At 34.1% G+C, this 17,804-nt stretch overlaps 1 protein-coding gene across 1 annotated transcript; it reads left to right on the top strand.

Annotated features, from left to right (window-relative positions):
* Positions 1–2,151: 2,151 nt before the first annotated feature.
* Positions 2,152–17,401, top strand: LOC105323715 (ubiquitin-like modifier-activating enzyme 1). The gene is given in 21 exon segments (XM_066083311.1): positions 2,152–2,246; positions 2,577–2,683; positions 3,007–3,097; positions 3,401–3,533; positions 3,780–3,877; positions 4,230–4,362; positions 8,481–8,674; positions 9,735–9,815; positions 10,051–10,206; positions 11,085–11,250; positions 11,539–11,735; positions 12,402–12,515; positions 12,787–12,933; positions 13,833–13,907; positions 14,037–14,226; positions 14,866–15,047; positions 15,442–15,528; positions 15,978–16,082; positions 16,181–16,264; positions 16,461–16,561; positions 16,946–17,401. Coding segments are annotated over 19 exon segments (2,442 nt in total). The 5' UTR covers positions 2,152–2,246; positions 2,577–2,683; positions 3,007–3,040; the 3' UTR covers positions 17,088–17,401.
* Positions 17,402–17,804: the final 403 nt, after the last annotated feature.

The following is a 17,804-nucleotide window of genomic DNA, read 5'->3' as shown; positions in this document are numbered from 1 at the left end:
TACTGAAAAACTTTAATCTATAAAGGGGTCATTATTCTACTGTACAGGGGTCACTTTTCTTCATGTAGAGAGTGTGCTCATTTTTATGACACTTATTCTTCAGGCAAAAGGGTCATTTTTCTACGTAGAATAATGACCGTGGGGTCATTATTCTACATTACAATGGAAAATCTGCATTGTGCAGGCATTAAATTTTACTGTTATCTTGATTTCTTTGGTGCATTGTGATAATTATTTATTGAATACTAAAATGACATCTGTCTCTCTCTCTCTCATTTAATTGCCAATATGAAATCGTAATCTTAGTATATCCCCTCCAGTCCCTCATCTTTCCAATACACAATATCCTCACCCTTTGTATGTGTATATATATATTCAAAGAGAAAACTTTGATATATAAAGAAAACTTTTTATATTAATTGAAAAAAAATGATCCCTCAAAACATGGTATAACAGACAGAGGTAAATATCACTACCTGTCATCAAGACAGGTGACACGACGCTGCTCACATTACTTGCTCCTGTACAGGGACTTGCTCGATTCGCAATAATTGATGGACAGACATCTCACACTTTTTCAACATTTATATTTGTTGCGAACTCAGCGGCCTTACAGACAAAATAAACTATTCTTAACCATACACTGGACGAGAAAACGAGTGTTACATTGGACTACGGTGATGCGTGGGCCTTTCAACTCCTTAATTTTAAGTTACCGGTAGTAAAAGATCAACAACCTACTACCGCACCATGTCTCTAATTTCTTCCATTAATGAGGCGTGTCATTAACTTTAACTTCTTTGTATTAATTAACTTATATATTTATTTATTTATTTATTCATTCATTTGTTTGTTTATTTATTGACTTTATTTCCTGACATTGACTTATTGTATGTAATTATATATTTGTATATATATATAATTATATATTATAGTTTATTAACTGCTCTATTTTACTTATTAATTAATTAATTTATTCATTTATTTATATATATATATATTCATTCATCTTTTTTTCATTTATTGACTTTGTATATTTTTGACATTCACTTAATATATGTTATTATGTATCAGAACAGCTGATATTTTAATCAGATTGGCTTGCGAAGAGAAGTGGATGAAGGAAAATTGTTATGATGTGTTTTAAGTCATAAAGTGGAGTTGTTATGGCGTTCTATCGATGTGTGTAGATTAGAAATCACCAACAATGAGCCTTTGTGGCTGGTACCTCTCCTGATCAAGGTTACTCTGTATTAACCAACTTTCACTGAAACCACTCGCATGAAATGAAAAAGGAAAGTGATTGATGAAATGTTTAGTAAATACATTTTTAATGCAATTATTACCAACCATTATGCTTGAAGAAAATTTGATGCATAAATCAGTAAATAATAATTGCTTGCCAGTGTTATTTTAAATTTTATGTCTTGATATTTTCTGAGTTTTAATTGTTTTCCTCTGTTACATAGGTTTTGTTTTTAAATTTGTTCATTTTGAATGTCATATATATGTATATACGTTGTAGACATGTGCACGCTACCCTTTCATCCCATTTCCATGTTATGGTTTGACAATATGCACCTTCTCAATAGATTTATTATCTCTAATAATATTAAATTGCCAATATTAAAGTGAAGTATGAATTTAGCTATGATTCAGCACCCGCATTAGTTTTATTAGAACCTGACAATGCTAATTTATATGAAAATGCACGCCAATTCTTTAAAATTGAATAATATAACGGCAGTTTTTCAACCCCTCCCCCAAATGGCAGGGTTTCCTAAACTTGTACATGTATATATTCTCGGGTGGTCATGATATAAACAAGTTTGCTTTGTCTTGTGAATAAACATGTATATTTGCACAAACTAGAACCAAGAAAATCATTCAAAATTAACACGCCGTGAAATTGCATACAGTATAACTTTAAACATATTTTCATAAATCAGAGGCCACCGCGAGCACCATGGTTTTAATAATCGCTCATAACTTTTTGATGTAGCTACAGAATTCAGTCAAACTTTCCACATGTGTTCCACAATAAATGTTTTTTTGTTTTCAGATTTTATTTTTGCGAGTGTAAAATAATAGATTACTTGCAGGCTATGCCTGTCCACTTCTCAAAAGTGAATACTTGACATGTGGATTTCGTTTTATTCGAGTCATGGTTGTTAACGGAAGGATGCAACTGTCCTCATGCATCAACAGTTAACTTAAATTTAAATGGAATTAAAGGACAGAAATTGGTTTGTTTACTCCTATTAGCAATAACAGTTTTCAAAAATAGAGCAGTTGTTATTTATAGAAAATGGACAGTGAAATAGATTCATCCAATATTTTCTATAATAGCAAAAATACACGCGTTATGATTTTTTTTCTTAGCAGGGGGTATCAATTGTGAGCTTGCTCACAGTACCTCTAGTATTTATTTAAATGCTGTTTTAGAAACCATTTTCCGTAAAATTTCTTTGAATTTCTTAATTGTTTTTATTAAGATGTGAATTGAATATATATTTTAATGACTCAATTATTTTTAGCTTGAAATAATTTACTAGTCTTTATGATTTCATTTGTAGGTAGTTGTCCTGACTAACTCAAATTTGGAGGAGAAAATCCGAATTGGAGAGATCTGCCACAAGAACAACATTAAATTCATTTCTGTTGATTCCAGAGGACTGTTTGTGTAAGTTTTAATTTTGTTGGACTTAAGCTGATATTCGTTTATTGAATGAAATGGTTTGCCTTATTTATGAGGGTTAACCTTATTTTCTGCAAGCTTCCAAGCGAATTGTCAGGTTTTCCATAGTAAAAATTTCCATGATTTTAAAAAGGCATTCTGTATGTGATGAAAATTCAGGCAAATAATGAATACCATTGGTGTATGAAGCTCCTTGTTGGTTGTTCCTTATCAGTCATAGTGACCTGTCGCTATAGAAACTAGAACTGAGGCTCATTGACAATGTCTGATTATAGTAATGTTAATGTGGGGGTTTTGGTTTTTGGCAGGGAGCTGTTTTGCGACTTTGGAGATAATTTCGTGATGAATGATGTGGATGGGGAGGAGCCCATCTCAAACATGGTGGCATCCATCACTAAGGTAAGGCAGACCCAGACAGATTAAAAAAAATAACTGAATCCTGACTGGTGGTGCAGGGTTTAACATACTGTACAGTAAAAGACATTCTGGTCAGGGTGATTGTGAAACACTAAATAAGTTAAAAATGATTAAAGTTAAAATTGATTGTTCCTTATTCAAACTTGATTTTTTTTTTCTCATGGTGTCGGGAGAGAAAGAAATAAAAAAAAATTAAATTCACAGCCTCTATTATGTTAAGATGAAAAAAAAAAATAAACAAAAGTGTTCAAATGATGAGGGCTAAACAATTTGATCTATTTTTAGGATAAAGAGGGCGTGGTCACTTGTTTGTACGAAGCCCGCCATGGATACGAAGACGGGGATCACGTCACTTTCGCTGAAGTACAAGGAATGACTGAGCTCAATGGGTGTAAACCAATCAAAATCAAAGTGCTAGGTAATTCTCCCTCAGTCTATTTCCTTTGGAACATTTGAATCAATTTACTTTAGAATATATGGATTTCTTACTTCACCTATATGTACACTTGTATGTTAAAAAGAACAGTTTTTGATTTACTTTTGGGCTGTACCAATTTGATATTTGGAGATACTGTAAAAAAAGAAGATACATGTACGTATTATAGAAACGTTTTGTTGTGTTTTTGTTGTTGTTGTTATCTGATAAACGCTTTGTTAATTGCAGGACCGTACACGTTTAGCATTGGAGATACAACCAAATTTTTCAACTATGAACGAGGGGGAGTAATTTCCCAAGTCAAGACGCATAAAACGATTCACTTTGTAAGTTTATACAACTTTATACAGTTGAACTTCAATATCTCGAACACAGCGATATCTCAAATACAATGGATATGTTGAAGTGATTTTTAAGTTCTAGCCTCTTATTTTTTAAGTGTTTTGCCCTTGATATTTCGAATACTCAGATATCTCAAAGTTTTCAAATAGTCCCATCTAGTTTGAGATAACAAAGTTTGACTGTATTGTGTCGGTTTATTTTCTTCCAGCTTTTTCCTATTGATTTTTATTTATGTTGTTTCAAAATTAGGGTTCATTGTTGTAACTATGGAATTGAATAAAAAAAAATTGCCTACCTTACAACTCATTACTGATTTTAATTTCTTTGTGCTTTCAGAAATCCATCAAGGCTGCTATGGATGCCCCTGAGTTCCTCATGACAGACTTTGCTAAGTTTGACCGCCCCGGTCAGTTACACATTGGTTTCCAGGCTCTGTATGAATTCCAGTAACAGAAAGGACAGCTGCCTTGTAGTCAACTTCAACTTTCTTTATTGCGTAAGACATACATCTTATTGCATATGAAATTTTTATAAATAATATGTGCAGCACATTGCATGGATTTTCTAACAAATGGTAATAGCAATAAATATGTAATACAGTGATGATAACATTGGAGAATGTCAATTCAACACATCAATTTAATTACAATTGTTTTAAAAATAGTATATTAGTCAACATGTAGTTTGAAGGCATGATGCAAGAATTTTCCTAAGTTACAGAGTTCTCTAACATTGTTTACACATAATAGCTGTATAAATTTATACATTGATGGTTTTTTCCAATAGTAATTTTTTATATATTTGGCTCTTAATTGCTGGTATCGTGGACATATTAAGACAAAGTGATATTCATCTTCAATGTCGGATCTACAAAATTCACATATTCTGTTATTTCGCACAATATTTCTGTGGCGTCCACTTTCTATGGATAAATTATGTGAAGACATTCTGATTTTACTGAGTTGTTTTTTGTAAATACAAGGAATGGGTTTCACCAAATAATATTGCAGTGAAAAATGGTCAATAATATTTTTATATAACATACATCTAGATGAACTATTCATATCTGCAAAAAGAGTTTGTACAAAAGTATCAATTATTCTTTGCTTAATAATTAAAAAATGGCTTTTATAACATATTTTGTGTTGGTCAGCCCAGATGTAGACTAAACCAATTTCAAACAATTTGTCTTTGATATTTGACACCCAGTTTGATACATTTTTCAATTTGTGTTCACACTCTTCTAACATTTTATCATAACATGACCTCAAAATGCAATTTTTACTTTGTAATAATTTAAACCAAAACTTAAAAATCCGAAAATAGCGTACAATCTTCAAAGGCAACCTGCCAGTTTCAAAATACACCATAGACGTATTTGTATTTTTTCTAACACACAGAACATTTTTTATAAATTCTAAATGTATTTTCTCAATGTCACCCGCACTGTGGTTTCCCCAGACTTCACATCCGTAATTCAATATACTACTTACATAAGTGTCAAAAAGAGAGAACATAGTTTCCACATTTAAATTCAATTGCCTAACCTTAGATCTTAGACAGAACATTGCTTTTCTACCTTGACTGGCTAATTGTTTTTGTGTTACATTAAAATTCCCATTATAGTTCAATAAAACACCAAGGTACATAAATTTATCTACAACTTCTATATGGTCAGTATGTATATGCCATTTTTCGTTTTCATGGATTTTACCTCCATTTCTAAATACTACAACTTTTGTTTTATCTGTATTAATGGCCAAGTCCCATTTTAAAGTGTAATCATATAACGTGTTCAACAATAGTTGAAGTTCATATACAGATTCTGCAAAACACACCATGTCATCAGCATACATTAACGTAAAAAGATTTAACTCTTGTACTTGCAAAGGGACATTACCATTCTTAATGAACTCCATTTCTAAATCATTAACATAAAATGAGAAAAGAATGGGGGACAATACCTCCCCTTGAAGAAGACCAAGTGAGTTTTCAAAAACATCAGATAACATTCTTGGTGTCTTAATACATGATTTCATATTTTCATACATAGAACGTATAACATTTAATAACTTTCCTCTGATACCATACATATCAAGTTTTTGCCAAAGTTTAAGACGCTCTACAGTATCAAATGCTTTTTTGAAGTCGATAAAACAGCAATATAATCTTTTTTTATTTCGTAGAGACATATTAATGATTGAAGACAAACAAAAAATAGCCTCTGCAGTTCCTATGTTGGGTTGAAACCCGAATTGAGCGTCTGTAATAACATTGTATTCATTAGCCCAATTTATAAGCCTGTTATTTAAAATTGAAGTAAAAAGTTTACAAAAACAGCTTATTAGGCTTATACCCCTATAATTATTTGGATCTGTCGAGTCACCTTTCTTAAAAACTGGAACAATTACTGATTTTGCCCACATTTTAGGAAAAATACCAGATTGTAAAATTCTATTTAATAAATTGTGCACAATAGGGAGGAGGTTGTGTTTAAATTCAATGAAATATTCATTAATTAGCAAGTCTGTTCCATGGCTTTTGTCTCTTTTAAGGTTTGATATTGCCGTCTCTATTTCCTTCTCTGTTATTTCCTGGTCAAGTTCTTCAAACACAGCCGAATTATCACTCCTAACGTTTTCCGTTGCCGTCGTCATCACGTTTCGATTTAACGATAACTCTTTAAAATGGTTAAAAAATGTACTTGAGTCGACATCCGATTTATGAGATTTCTTATTTTGGAAATATTTATAAAATAACTTGGGATTTTGTCTACGAATTTGATTAAGCATGTTTCCCTCGGCACGCATGTACTGTCGCTTCAGTTTAGCAGCAAGGGTTTTATATTCTTTCTTTGACTGCATCAGATTGCTGTGATTACCGCTCCCTTTATCCCGGTTGAACAAGTTAAGATAATATCTGTATTTGTTGTATTTTTCTTTTAATTGTGGAGTAACCCATGGTTTATCAATTGGCGTTCTGCTTGAGTAAGTTTTTTTACGGTAAGGTGGTTTCAAAGAGTGTTCGACTTCAAATAAAGGCATCATGGCTTTTGTTATCTGTGTTGTAAATAGGTCGACAGACGAGTCAATAGAATCCTGAGTCTCGTGTGTAGGTGTCTTTGTGGCTGACATTAAAGTTTCGTAACATGTAGCTAGTGCAGTTCGCGCTTCATCCAGACACTCTGGTTTCCATTTACATGATTTTGTTGGTTTAAAGCTATTATCTGCAACATTGTTTTCTCCTTTTGGTTCGGTAACAACAGGACAGGTCAAGATCTGTAAGTGTAGCGGAGCGTGATCAGAATACGTTGTAAAATTCGCAACCTGAAATTTTTCAATCAAGCCGAAAATATCTGGCGTTGAGACACAGTAGTCCACTACACTAAGTCCCCTGGACCCCATAAATGTAAAGTCCCTGTACATTTTGTCTTTATGCCGACCATTCAGTATCCTAATCCCCGATGATTTACACATTGTTAATAATTTTGTACCATTATCGTTTATATTATTGTCTGGGTTAACCCGGGACGGTAAATCAGAGTCCATTTCATAACCAATGGTTTCCATATAATTTAAGTTGCTTTTATGCATCACATCATTCACTATAAAGTCTTCTCTATTTGAAGTCCGTGCATTCAGATCACCTAATAACATAACTTTTCCTTCGTTTTGGAATGTGGATATTTGAGTTTCCAGATCACTGAACAAGTCACAATCATACAGACGGTAAAACGTGGAATTGCTTGGTGGGATATAAGCACAACCTACGTATAAGTCTTTGTCAATATTTTTCAGAAGATTCTGAATCTTTAGCCAGATAACAGTATCATGCTGATTTTTTACAACCGATATAAAATTATGAAATTTTTTACGAATCAAAACAACAATTCCACCCCCTTGCGTGCTTCTGCTCTTAAGTCTCGGGAAAATGTAAGTGTCAAACTTATCCAAATTGACATCTAAGTCCTTTTGCACCCAACATTCAGTTAATAGAACAATGTCATAGGTTAATAAGAAATTTTGAAAACATTGGTCATTAATTTTTGTCGAGAACCCACCATTGATGTTCCAACAAATGATTTTCAGTCTTTCACAGTGATGTTGGGTTGAGTTTCTAACATTCTCCACGTCATCCTATCCCTCCATATGTGTGGCACCCTCGTCTCCATCCTTTGTGCCCCGAATACTAGTATCTAGCGTCTCCAGTCCTCGATATTCAACACATCAATGGTATCCAGAAACTTCAAAAAAGTAACTCCCATCTGCTATGGAGGTTGCATATACAAAATTCACGTTAAATACTCAAATAACTTAGAGTTGAAATCTTTCTTACGTCCATTTCAATCCCACGCATGCGCAATTATTAGTCGATGCAAGGTCAGTTTTAATTATATTCATAGAAACAATACTTTTATACTTCCAAATTCCAATTTTTTCTTTAAGAAACAATAACTTAAAACGTTCAAAGTCCCAATTTTTTGGGGGGTGAGTTATCAAACCTAAAAAAAATTTGCTTGTTGTTTATAGAACAGAAACCTTAGATGTTTAAGAAAGTGATCAAATCAGTAAAATTTTGATTTTGAAGCTTTTTTCTCTCTTCTTTTTAAGGCTGATGCTGATGAATTCCTTAAAGTTGTGAAGGCCTTGAATGAGAAGTCACCAGCTAAAGCGGATGAGCTGGACAAGAATGTAATGAGAGAGATGGCTTACACCTGCCGTGGAGACTTGTGTCCATTGGCAGCCATTATGGGAGGGGTGGCAGCTCAGGAGGTCATGAAGGTAAGGTCAAATGTCATATGATGATTAAACCTTTTTTTTCTTCTTGTTAATATGCATTTGATTGGAGCTATGTTCTATTAAAATTGTTTTACATGTATCAAGAATTAGTTTAGTTTATTGAAAAAATAATAAATTGAACGTATAATGGAGGAGATATAACTATATGGACCCCCCCCCCCCCGGCATGGCATGTCTACATGCAGCTATTAAATATTTCAGTACAATCCGCAGAAATTGTCATCTCTTCTACAGAAAAACCTTTAAGGCTCTTTAAGCGTTGGAATGTGATATTCCATTTGCTTTGTCATGTGACTGTTTAAACCCATATGAAAATGTCTTATGCTGATGATAATGAGATGTAATAAGATGAGTTGATCTTGCTGTTTTCAGGCCTGATCAGACCCAACCTAACAGAAAGTAAATCTCAACTAAACCCTGGGTTTACTTTCTGGGTTTACTCTGGGTTTACTACAGTGGACCCAGAGTAAACCCCAAGTAAACCCAGAGTGGACACAGAGTCAGAGTAAACCCCGATCAGAAGAATACCCTGAAAGCAGACGCTACATGTGTATTCAGAATTAACAAAGGGCAGGAATTACAGGCAGTAGGATGATAAGATAAAATACAAGTTTGTTTCACACTTCAGTGCGTATAGTTGACTCCAAAAGCAATTCGAGTAAACCCAAAGTAAACCCCGAGTGGACCCAAATTTTCAAAAAGTAAACCCAGGGTTTAGTTGGGGTTTACTCTGGTGTTAGGTTGGGTCTGATCGGTACTGTAGTAATTAGTAAACCAGTATGTAACTGTCGTAACCATAGACCAAATATTACATGCAGTAACTAGTAAATTAGAGAGTAACTGTAAAACAGTAACTAGTAATGTAAACCAGTGATTTCTAACAGTAAGTGTAAACCAGTAAGTTACTGTAAACCATTTAGCACGCCAATGGTTCAAAGAAGTTGAACATAGAATAAACAGCTCAAATTGATGCAAAATTGTCACTTTATAAGTATTTATCTATTGTCAGATTTAAAATCAAAACATTTTTTTTGACTTTCAGACCAATAGTCGATATGATGGACAGGTAGCTGTGTTTGGGTCAGATTTCCAGGAGAAGATGGGAAACCTCAAATATTTCTTGGTAAGTGCTGTTGATTTCTTTTGAATAACAGATTACAGTAATTGGATGATATGATATAAGTTATTGATAGAATGCATACAATGTAAATGTATATTTACAATTGTTACATCTTTGAGCAATGTGGAAACAGTTTATGATAAGACTGGTAACTTTGTTAAAGATTTTTACACATGAAGTATTCGAAGTGCTTGAATGAAGATATTTGAAGTGTAGTAATGTTAGAATTGTTTTGTAGGTGGGAGCTGGTGCCATTGGATGTGAAATGTTAAAGAACTGGGCCTTGATGGGTCTGTCTGCAGGAAAAAATGGACATATATATGTGACAGACATGGACATCATTGAGAAGTCCAACCTTAACAGACAGTTCCTGTTTAGGCCCTGGGACGTACAGGTCAGTATATATACATGCTCAGAGAGAGAGAGAGAGAGAGAGAGAGAGAGAGAGAGAGAGAGAGAGAGAGAGAGAGATTGTTTACAGTATGAATATAAGCTTAAAAATAAGATATCGTTGGAGTTTCATTTAAGAGGCCCAGGGGCTGACAAATACATTTTTTAAGCACTTGCCCTCGGGCAAGTGGCAAGGCAAAATTTACTTGCCCTACCTCAATATCTACTAGCCCACCCAAATTCTTTATTGTGATTAAAAATAAACAATACACATACCGTACGATGGTTTTGCCCTTCACTTTAAATTTTTCCACTTTTAATACTCAGTACTCTTCATAAAATATATAGTTCTTCCTCTTGGTTTTCTCGAGAGTTTGTTAAAAAATGAACACATAACATGTTGATATTTAGTTGGATTTGTTTTAAAGGTAAAAAAACAAACATTTTATTAACAGTTTTGGATGTTTTGATAATTTCTGTCACCTTAGGTGAATGTCCGAGATAATAGGTCACAAGCGCACACGTCTTCACGGCCATGATTTCACTAAGGCCGCAGAGGTGTTAAAAATAAAGGAAAAAACCCACGTCAAAATCCTATTGTGGTGAATAATTTTAACACCCTTAGATCATGAAGAATTTTCTAGAAAAAAGTGTGTATTATGTTCGGCAAAATACGGTACTTTCATTTTCAGTACATATGCGAAAGTTTAAAAAGTCACTTGCCCACAGGCAAGTCCCTACCGATTTTTTACTTGCCCAATCGGAAAAACCACGGGTGTCAGGCAATCGGATTTTTCAGCCCCTGAGGCCCATACCAATAGGAGATGTATTACTATTAGATTGCTCATTATACTTTTATTTATCCACGAAATTTTGTTTTAGAAACCTAAATCCTCAACAGCAGCCTGTGCTGCCAAACACATGAATCCCTACATAAACATCACCTCCCAGGAAAACAGGGTGGGGCCCGATACAGAGAACATCTACACTGACGATTTCTTTGAGAAGCTGGATGGTGTGGCTAATGCCCTTGACAATGTGGATGCAAGTGAGTTACTTGTTTTAAATTTTTTTTTCAACAAAATTGTATGCAAAGAACATAAATGGTATGATAATATTTCAGCAAACACCTGGTACTGCAATATTTCAGCAAACACCGTTGATTTAAGAATTTTAAAAAAATTTAGATGATTTAATATTCATGCATCAACAGTACATGTGTATATGAAAAAATATTAAAATGCTTATGAACATTTAATAAAAACTGCATAATGCATAATTTAGTATAGTATGTTCTATTGAATAATAATCAATATGGGCTTGTTTTATTGCCCAGGATTGTACATGGACAGGAGATGTGTGTATTACAACAAGCCCCTGCTGGAATCAGGGACCCTGGGCACCAAGGGCAACGTACAGGTGGTCATTCCCAAACTGACCGAGTCTTACTCCTCCTCACAGGACCCTCCCGAGAAATCCATTCCTATCTGTACCCTCAAGAACTTCCCCAACGCCATCGAACACACACTACAGGTAGGGAATTCCTGTAGAGATCCCCAGACCTGTCAAGTTTCTGTTGGAAGTCTTAAGGATTGTGTGTAGAGTGCTAAGTTCAAGGTTGAGAGAACTTGATAAAAGGAAAAACCTATAAATATGAGATTTTTTAGAAGAAAAAAAATTTGTTGTGCTAAAATTATGAGAAAATGAGACTAAAAAGGTTATTTTTTATTTTGTAACTTGATGAAGCTCCTCAATGTAATTGAAACTACATTATTTTTGTAATAATTTTTTTTTTTAAAAGAGTGAATGTTCATGTGTGTATTTACCACAATGCATGTACAAATTTGATATTTTGAAGCATGAAGTTGTGAAAGATCAAAACCTTCTAAACATGCAAAAATCTACAAATTGTTCCGCTGCTAATGCAATGCTATTCAAACAAGGTCTTTCAATTAATTCTGTGAGTCAATTCACAATAACGGTAATTACATATTTTCAATGCAGTGTACATACAGTACTCGCAATGATGATGTCACTCAAGTTGGGAACCACATCAGGATAATATACACCAATATACCAAATTTGGCCAATCTATACTTTTTTCAAAAATTTCCATAGAATATGGCTTAATTGCTGCCCTATTAGTTAAACTCTTAGATATATTATCCCTTTAATATGGTATAATTTGTGTTTTTGCAGTGGGCCAGAGACCAGTTTGAGGGACTGTTCATCCAGCCAGTAGAGGGCGCCCTTCAATATGCCACAGATCCTAAATTCCTGGAGAGGACTGCCAAACTCCCAGGCACACAGCCAGTAAGTCAAAACCAGGGGCATTTGTGATTTTCGTCCATTGAACATTAAAATTATCTTCATGTGCACAAGCCAATGTTGCATGAATATGCAAATAATCTCAGTTTCTTCCAACAGAAAATGGGGATACATTGAAGAATTTGTGCCCTTTTTTCTTCCATAAAGGGTATCAATCGCCCTATTCATAATGAAATTTCTCCATGTTGTAATAAATATCCAATATAGTAGTATTTTTTTGTGTGATTAACGTTTGGTTTGCCTTGTGTACATATAGGTGGAGACACTACAAGGAATTAAGAAGGCCATCGTTGACGAGAGACCAACCAGTTTCCAGGACTGCGTGACTTTTGCCAGGAATCTGTTCCAGGAGAACTATAATAACAACATTCGTCAGCTTCTGTTCAACTTCCCTCCTGATCAGGTCTGTGTTGTTGATAGTGATTTATACACAGCTATTTCTTTTTATTGAATTGTCTTTATGCATGTACATGTACACTTATGAAAATCCATTGTCAGCTTATAATCTGATGGAAACCAAATTGCATAACAATCCTTCATAATAAAACTTAGGAAAAATTAGCATAATTGAAGAATGGGAGGGGGGCAGAAAAGTTCCTGAAATTGTCATCTTAAGGTCATACGACACGTTCCTCGAGAATCTTTTTTGTATCTCCTCGTAATAAAGAGTTCCAATAAAAAAATTTAATTTTATAATTACTTTAAAAACGATCAAAATTTATTAATAATTGGTTATATGTCCAGATGGTCGAGTGGTTAGAACCGTGGACGCTCACTGCCAGAAGCTGGTTCTAAAGGTCGTGAGTTCAAAGCCCCGCCCCGGCGGAGATATAGTTCTATTATAGTGAATTTTGCTGTGCTGTAGATGTATTTATTTTTATATCAGCAATTCAAGTGTATTTTCAAGAAGATTATATAGAAAATTGCATACTCTAGTATTTTGCAGAAATGCCTGGTAAGGTACCCTAATTTTTTGCAAGAAAGCTTGTTAAAATAGTTGTAAACCATTAACAAATTCCTAGAAAAAGTTATCTAAAATTGAGCAACGTGTCGTCTGACCTTAAGGATATGTCATGTGGAAATGGCATTAGAGAGCGTTTGTGTAACCTTGATGTTAATAACAGGAAAGCTTTGTGTGAATTTTAAGAGCTAAAATAAACAAATTAAGTATAGTACATAATGATGTATGGTTATTTTATTTATTATCAAATCCTCTACAAACTTAATAGAATAGTGTTAAGAGTTTTGTCATAAATAATAGAAAGGTAGAATAACTTGTGTTTGGTTGATTTTTTTGATCAGGTCACAAGTTCCGGAGCTCCATTTTGGTCTGGTCCAAAAAGATGTCCGCATCCACTGGAGTTTGATGTAAATAATGTAAGTTCAGTCTGTGATCTTCCTCTAACTATTATTTTGTATCTTAATTGAATTGTCAGTAATGTTTACCCTGCAATTCGATTCTCTGCAGGAAATAATCTTTGTCTTATTTTGTCCTCTTTATTGCAGACCACCCATTTCGACTATGTTATGTCTGTAGCTAATCTCAGGGTTCAAATGTATGGCATCAAACAAGTCCGGGATCCAAAGGCTATCTGTGATATGGTGTCAAAGGTCAAAGTGCCCGAGTTTAAACCTAGGTCAGGGATAAAGATTGAAGTGACTGATGCTGAAATGGAAAGAAACCAAGGAAACCTAGGTTTGTTGACAAAATCTGTTGTGTGTGTTGCAAACTCCTTGTGATAGATAAGGAATTTTTTTATTTTTCCCCCACATTTACACGAACATGCCTGTATTTTGGGAATTTAAAGAAAGAAGATATTGCTTAAAATGATTTGATCTATTGTTTCTATGATGAAATAGATTTATTTCAGTCATTTTAACCCAAATACAGTAAAACACAGTTATAGCGAACACACTTATAATGAATTGAGACTTACAGCGAAGTGATTTTCACTCCCCGCGACTATATTACATGTTGTTAACTTTACGGATATGACAAATTACGCTTATAACGAAGCAAAATCGCCCGTCTCTGGTGTTTCATTATAACTGTGTTTTACTGTACATAATGGACAACATCTTTTAACATTTATGCCCCCAGAGATGTAAGAAAAGGGTGTATTTTTTTTAAATCTCCTCTTTGCATGCTTTTGAAAGAAAAAAAAAAAGGTCTTAATTGAACATCAAGGTCAAAGATGAATGGTCGAATTTAAGATCATTCATCTAGTTCATGGTCAAATTTTTCACATTTGCTTACTATATATATAGAAGGGATATTTTTTCAAGAATTTTAAAGAGGCTTGGAGAAATTGTATAATTATTTTTCAAAATGCAGATGTTGATGCTGTGGAAAATCTACAAAAGGATTTACCCCCTGTGGAGAAAGTAAAGGCCATGAAATTAGTTCCTATTGAGTTTGAGAAAGATGATGATACTAATTTCCACATGGACTTTATCGTGGCTGCTTCCAATTTGAGAGCCGAGAACTATGACATTCCACCAGCAGATCGACACAAGGTATACTGAGGGGAATTAATAAATTAAAAGTTGATATGGTTGATTCATATGTATATATTCACACAGTTAATGCAAAGTGTACATGTTACATTGTAGTCAGTTCTTTAGATACTTGACATTAATGAAATGTCTGAAGCGTATATAAGAATCCAACTGTATGTGACAAATGTATTAAGTCTATATATACATGTACATATCATTAGGCTGTTTTGATTGGGTCTTGTTGCATGTGGATTTTGGGGTTGGACCGATCTTAAGATTTTTATATACCACTTACTAAAGAAAGATACATGTATGTGCTGTTTATCAAATGATCAAGAATGATATGCACAACAGCCTAATTTCGAAAACAAAATGTAAAGAAAACTAATTTGTTTTTCATTCAATGTTTCAGAGTAAGTTGATTGCTGGAAAGATCATCCCAGCCATTGCTACCACCACAGCACTCATCACAGGCTTAGTGGCCGTAGAACTCATCAAGGTAAGTCTGGTCGTGAAGGGATCATAGCCACTTGTGCTTTGAGTGCAGGTTATGTTTTATGGCATAAATTGTTCATGTACCTGTTCATTTTGATTTTGTTTGAGCTATGTTAGCTAGGGAAAGGTTTGTGTCATTTTCCAAGGGAACACAATTCCAAGGATATTCATGCTCAGATCTGGAGGGAGACTAAATATAAAAAATAAACATTTGATAATAAAAAGGAGGGGGCCCGGCTTTAACTTTTGAGCATTTTGTTAAATGTAAAAATTTTATTTAGTAAAATTTTCTTTTATTGGGGGGGGGGGGGGATAAGTAAATCCACCATCTCCCCTGGAAAAAATCCTGGATCCACACCTGATCAAAAATATTTCGGCATTCATTTGTTGTAAAACTTGTCTTTCGATGTATGGTTATTACCACTTTTACAATATTAAAGTTCTCTTTTACAGCTTGTACAAGGACATAATAAATTAGAAAGCTACAAGAATGGATTTGTAAATCTGGCCTTGCCCTTCTTTGCTTTCTCAGAACCAATAGCAGCACCCAAGAACAAGGTTATGAATTCAATCAGAACTTTAAAAATTGTGATATGCCTCTGTGTGCTCTTTCTCAAATGCATGTGTATGTATATGTTTGTACTTTATTATTTTAGTATTATGACACTTACTTCACATTATGGGACCGATTTGAAGTTCAAGGAGAGATGACGCTACAGGAATTTTTAGATTATTTCCAGGTAAACTAGTCTGTTATTATTAGATAAATGTATGGACCCATGATTGTCTGTCAAAGCTGGAATTGATTCCAGATATCCAGAAATGAGCGTTCTTTAAACATTTGTTAGCTGTCCATAAATAGTATTGGACTCTGTGACTCTGGGTCAGACACTTTGATGTTACCTTGATAATTATGATGTCTGTATACCTTTGTAGAAAGAATACAAGCTGGAGATCACCATGTTATCACAGGGCGTGTCCATGTTGTATTAATTCTTCATGCCCCCCGCCAAACGACAGGAGCGACTGGGACTACCGTAAGTTAATCATGTTTTTGTGTTCTGAATTATTCAGGTCTCGGAATAGTAAACAATTTCATGGCAGAATGTTAACAAGACACAAATATTCTCAAGACAAAAATAATGAACTCGTAGAGATTTTGGTGAAACTGGATGTTTATAGCTCAGAGTAGATGGGGGTATTCTTGTATCAAGACTAGTTTAAGAAATTTTGTTTAGAAAACTGAACTATTTTAACAAGCATTCAATTCATTATACTACAGTTCACGGTTTGTGTCAGAGTAATCAATTGACATGCAATAATATCTCAAGCAATGGTATAAAAATCGACTTACTTTTTACTTCATTTATGAACATTTCTATGCGTTCTTTTTCTTATCAAAATGATGTATTGAATTGCAGATTATCAGAAGTAGTGAAAAGAGTCTCCAAGAAGAAGATTCCTAGTCACGTAAAAGCTTTAGTGCTGGAGCTGTGCTGTAACGATACGGAGGGAGAGGATGTAGAAGTTCCGTACGTTAAATACAATCTACCACAGTCGTAATGTAAACACTGCCCTAGAGACCGCAATAGGTATCCCCACGAGTGGTGACCAGACACTGGACATTCTCATATTGAGAGACTTATCAACAAACAAACAGTCGGACAAACGGATGACTGATGCACAGTCAGTGAAGTGCAATGAACATAATTACAAAGATTTTTCTTCTTTTTGACTGTTGTATATTTGTATTTCTCAATGATGTAATATTAACTTGTGGACTTGTGTAAAGGAAAACAAAGCAAACAATAATTTGATTGTCTTACTATAGTATTCTCTGTACACAGACAGGTTTGGTAGTGTGCATAATAATTTATTCTGTCTTTATGAAACTTTAAAAAAAAAAAATAAATGAATAGAATCATAAAAGTTTAACAAGTTGTTGTTTATTTTCTTAAAAGACTTCGTTTTCAACAAGTATTCTAATTTGGACTGTGAATCTTACCATTAATTAAAGGGTGGATTGGGGTTTTTAGCTGACATTAACTTAAAGTTCAAATGAGAATTTCTGCATGCATGATCACCTATTATACGCCCATCCATCCATAAACTTTTCACATTTTCAACGTCTTCTTTAGAAACACTGGGCCAATTTTAAATAAACTTAGTACAAAGCATCTTTATGGGAAGGGAATTCTAAATTTTTGAAATACAGCACGGAACGATTTTTAAAAGGGAGATAATTACAAAACAGTGAAATAAGGAGTGTGTCTTAAAAAT

Source organism: Magallana gigas, chromosome 4, assembly GCF_963853765.1.
Source record: "Magallana gigas chromosome 4, xbMagGiga1.1, whole genome shotgun sequence".
Lineage (NCBI taxonomy): Eukaryota > Metazoa > Mollusca > Bivalvia > Ostreida > Ostreidae > Magallana > Magallana gigas.
The sequence above is the reverse complement of the archived record's forward strand: the minus strand, read 5'-3'. Positions and strand labels throughout refer to the sequence as shown.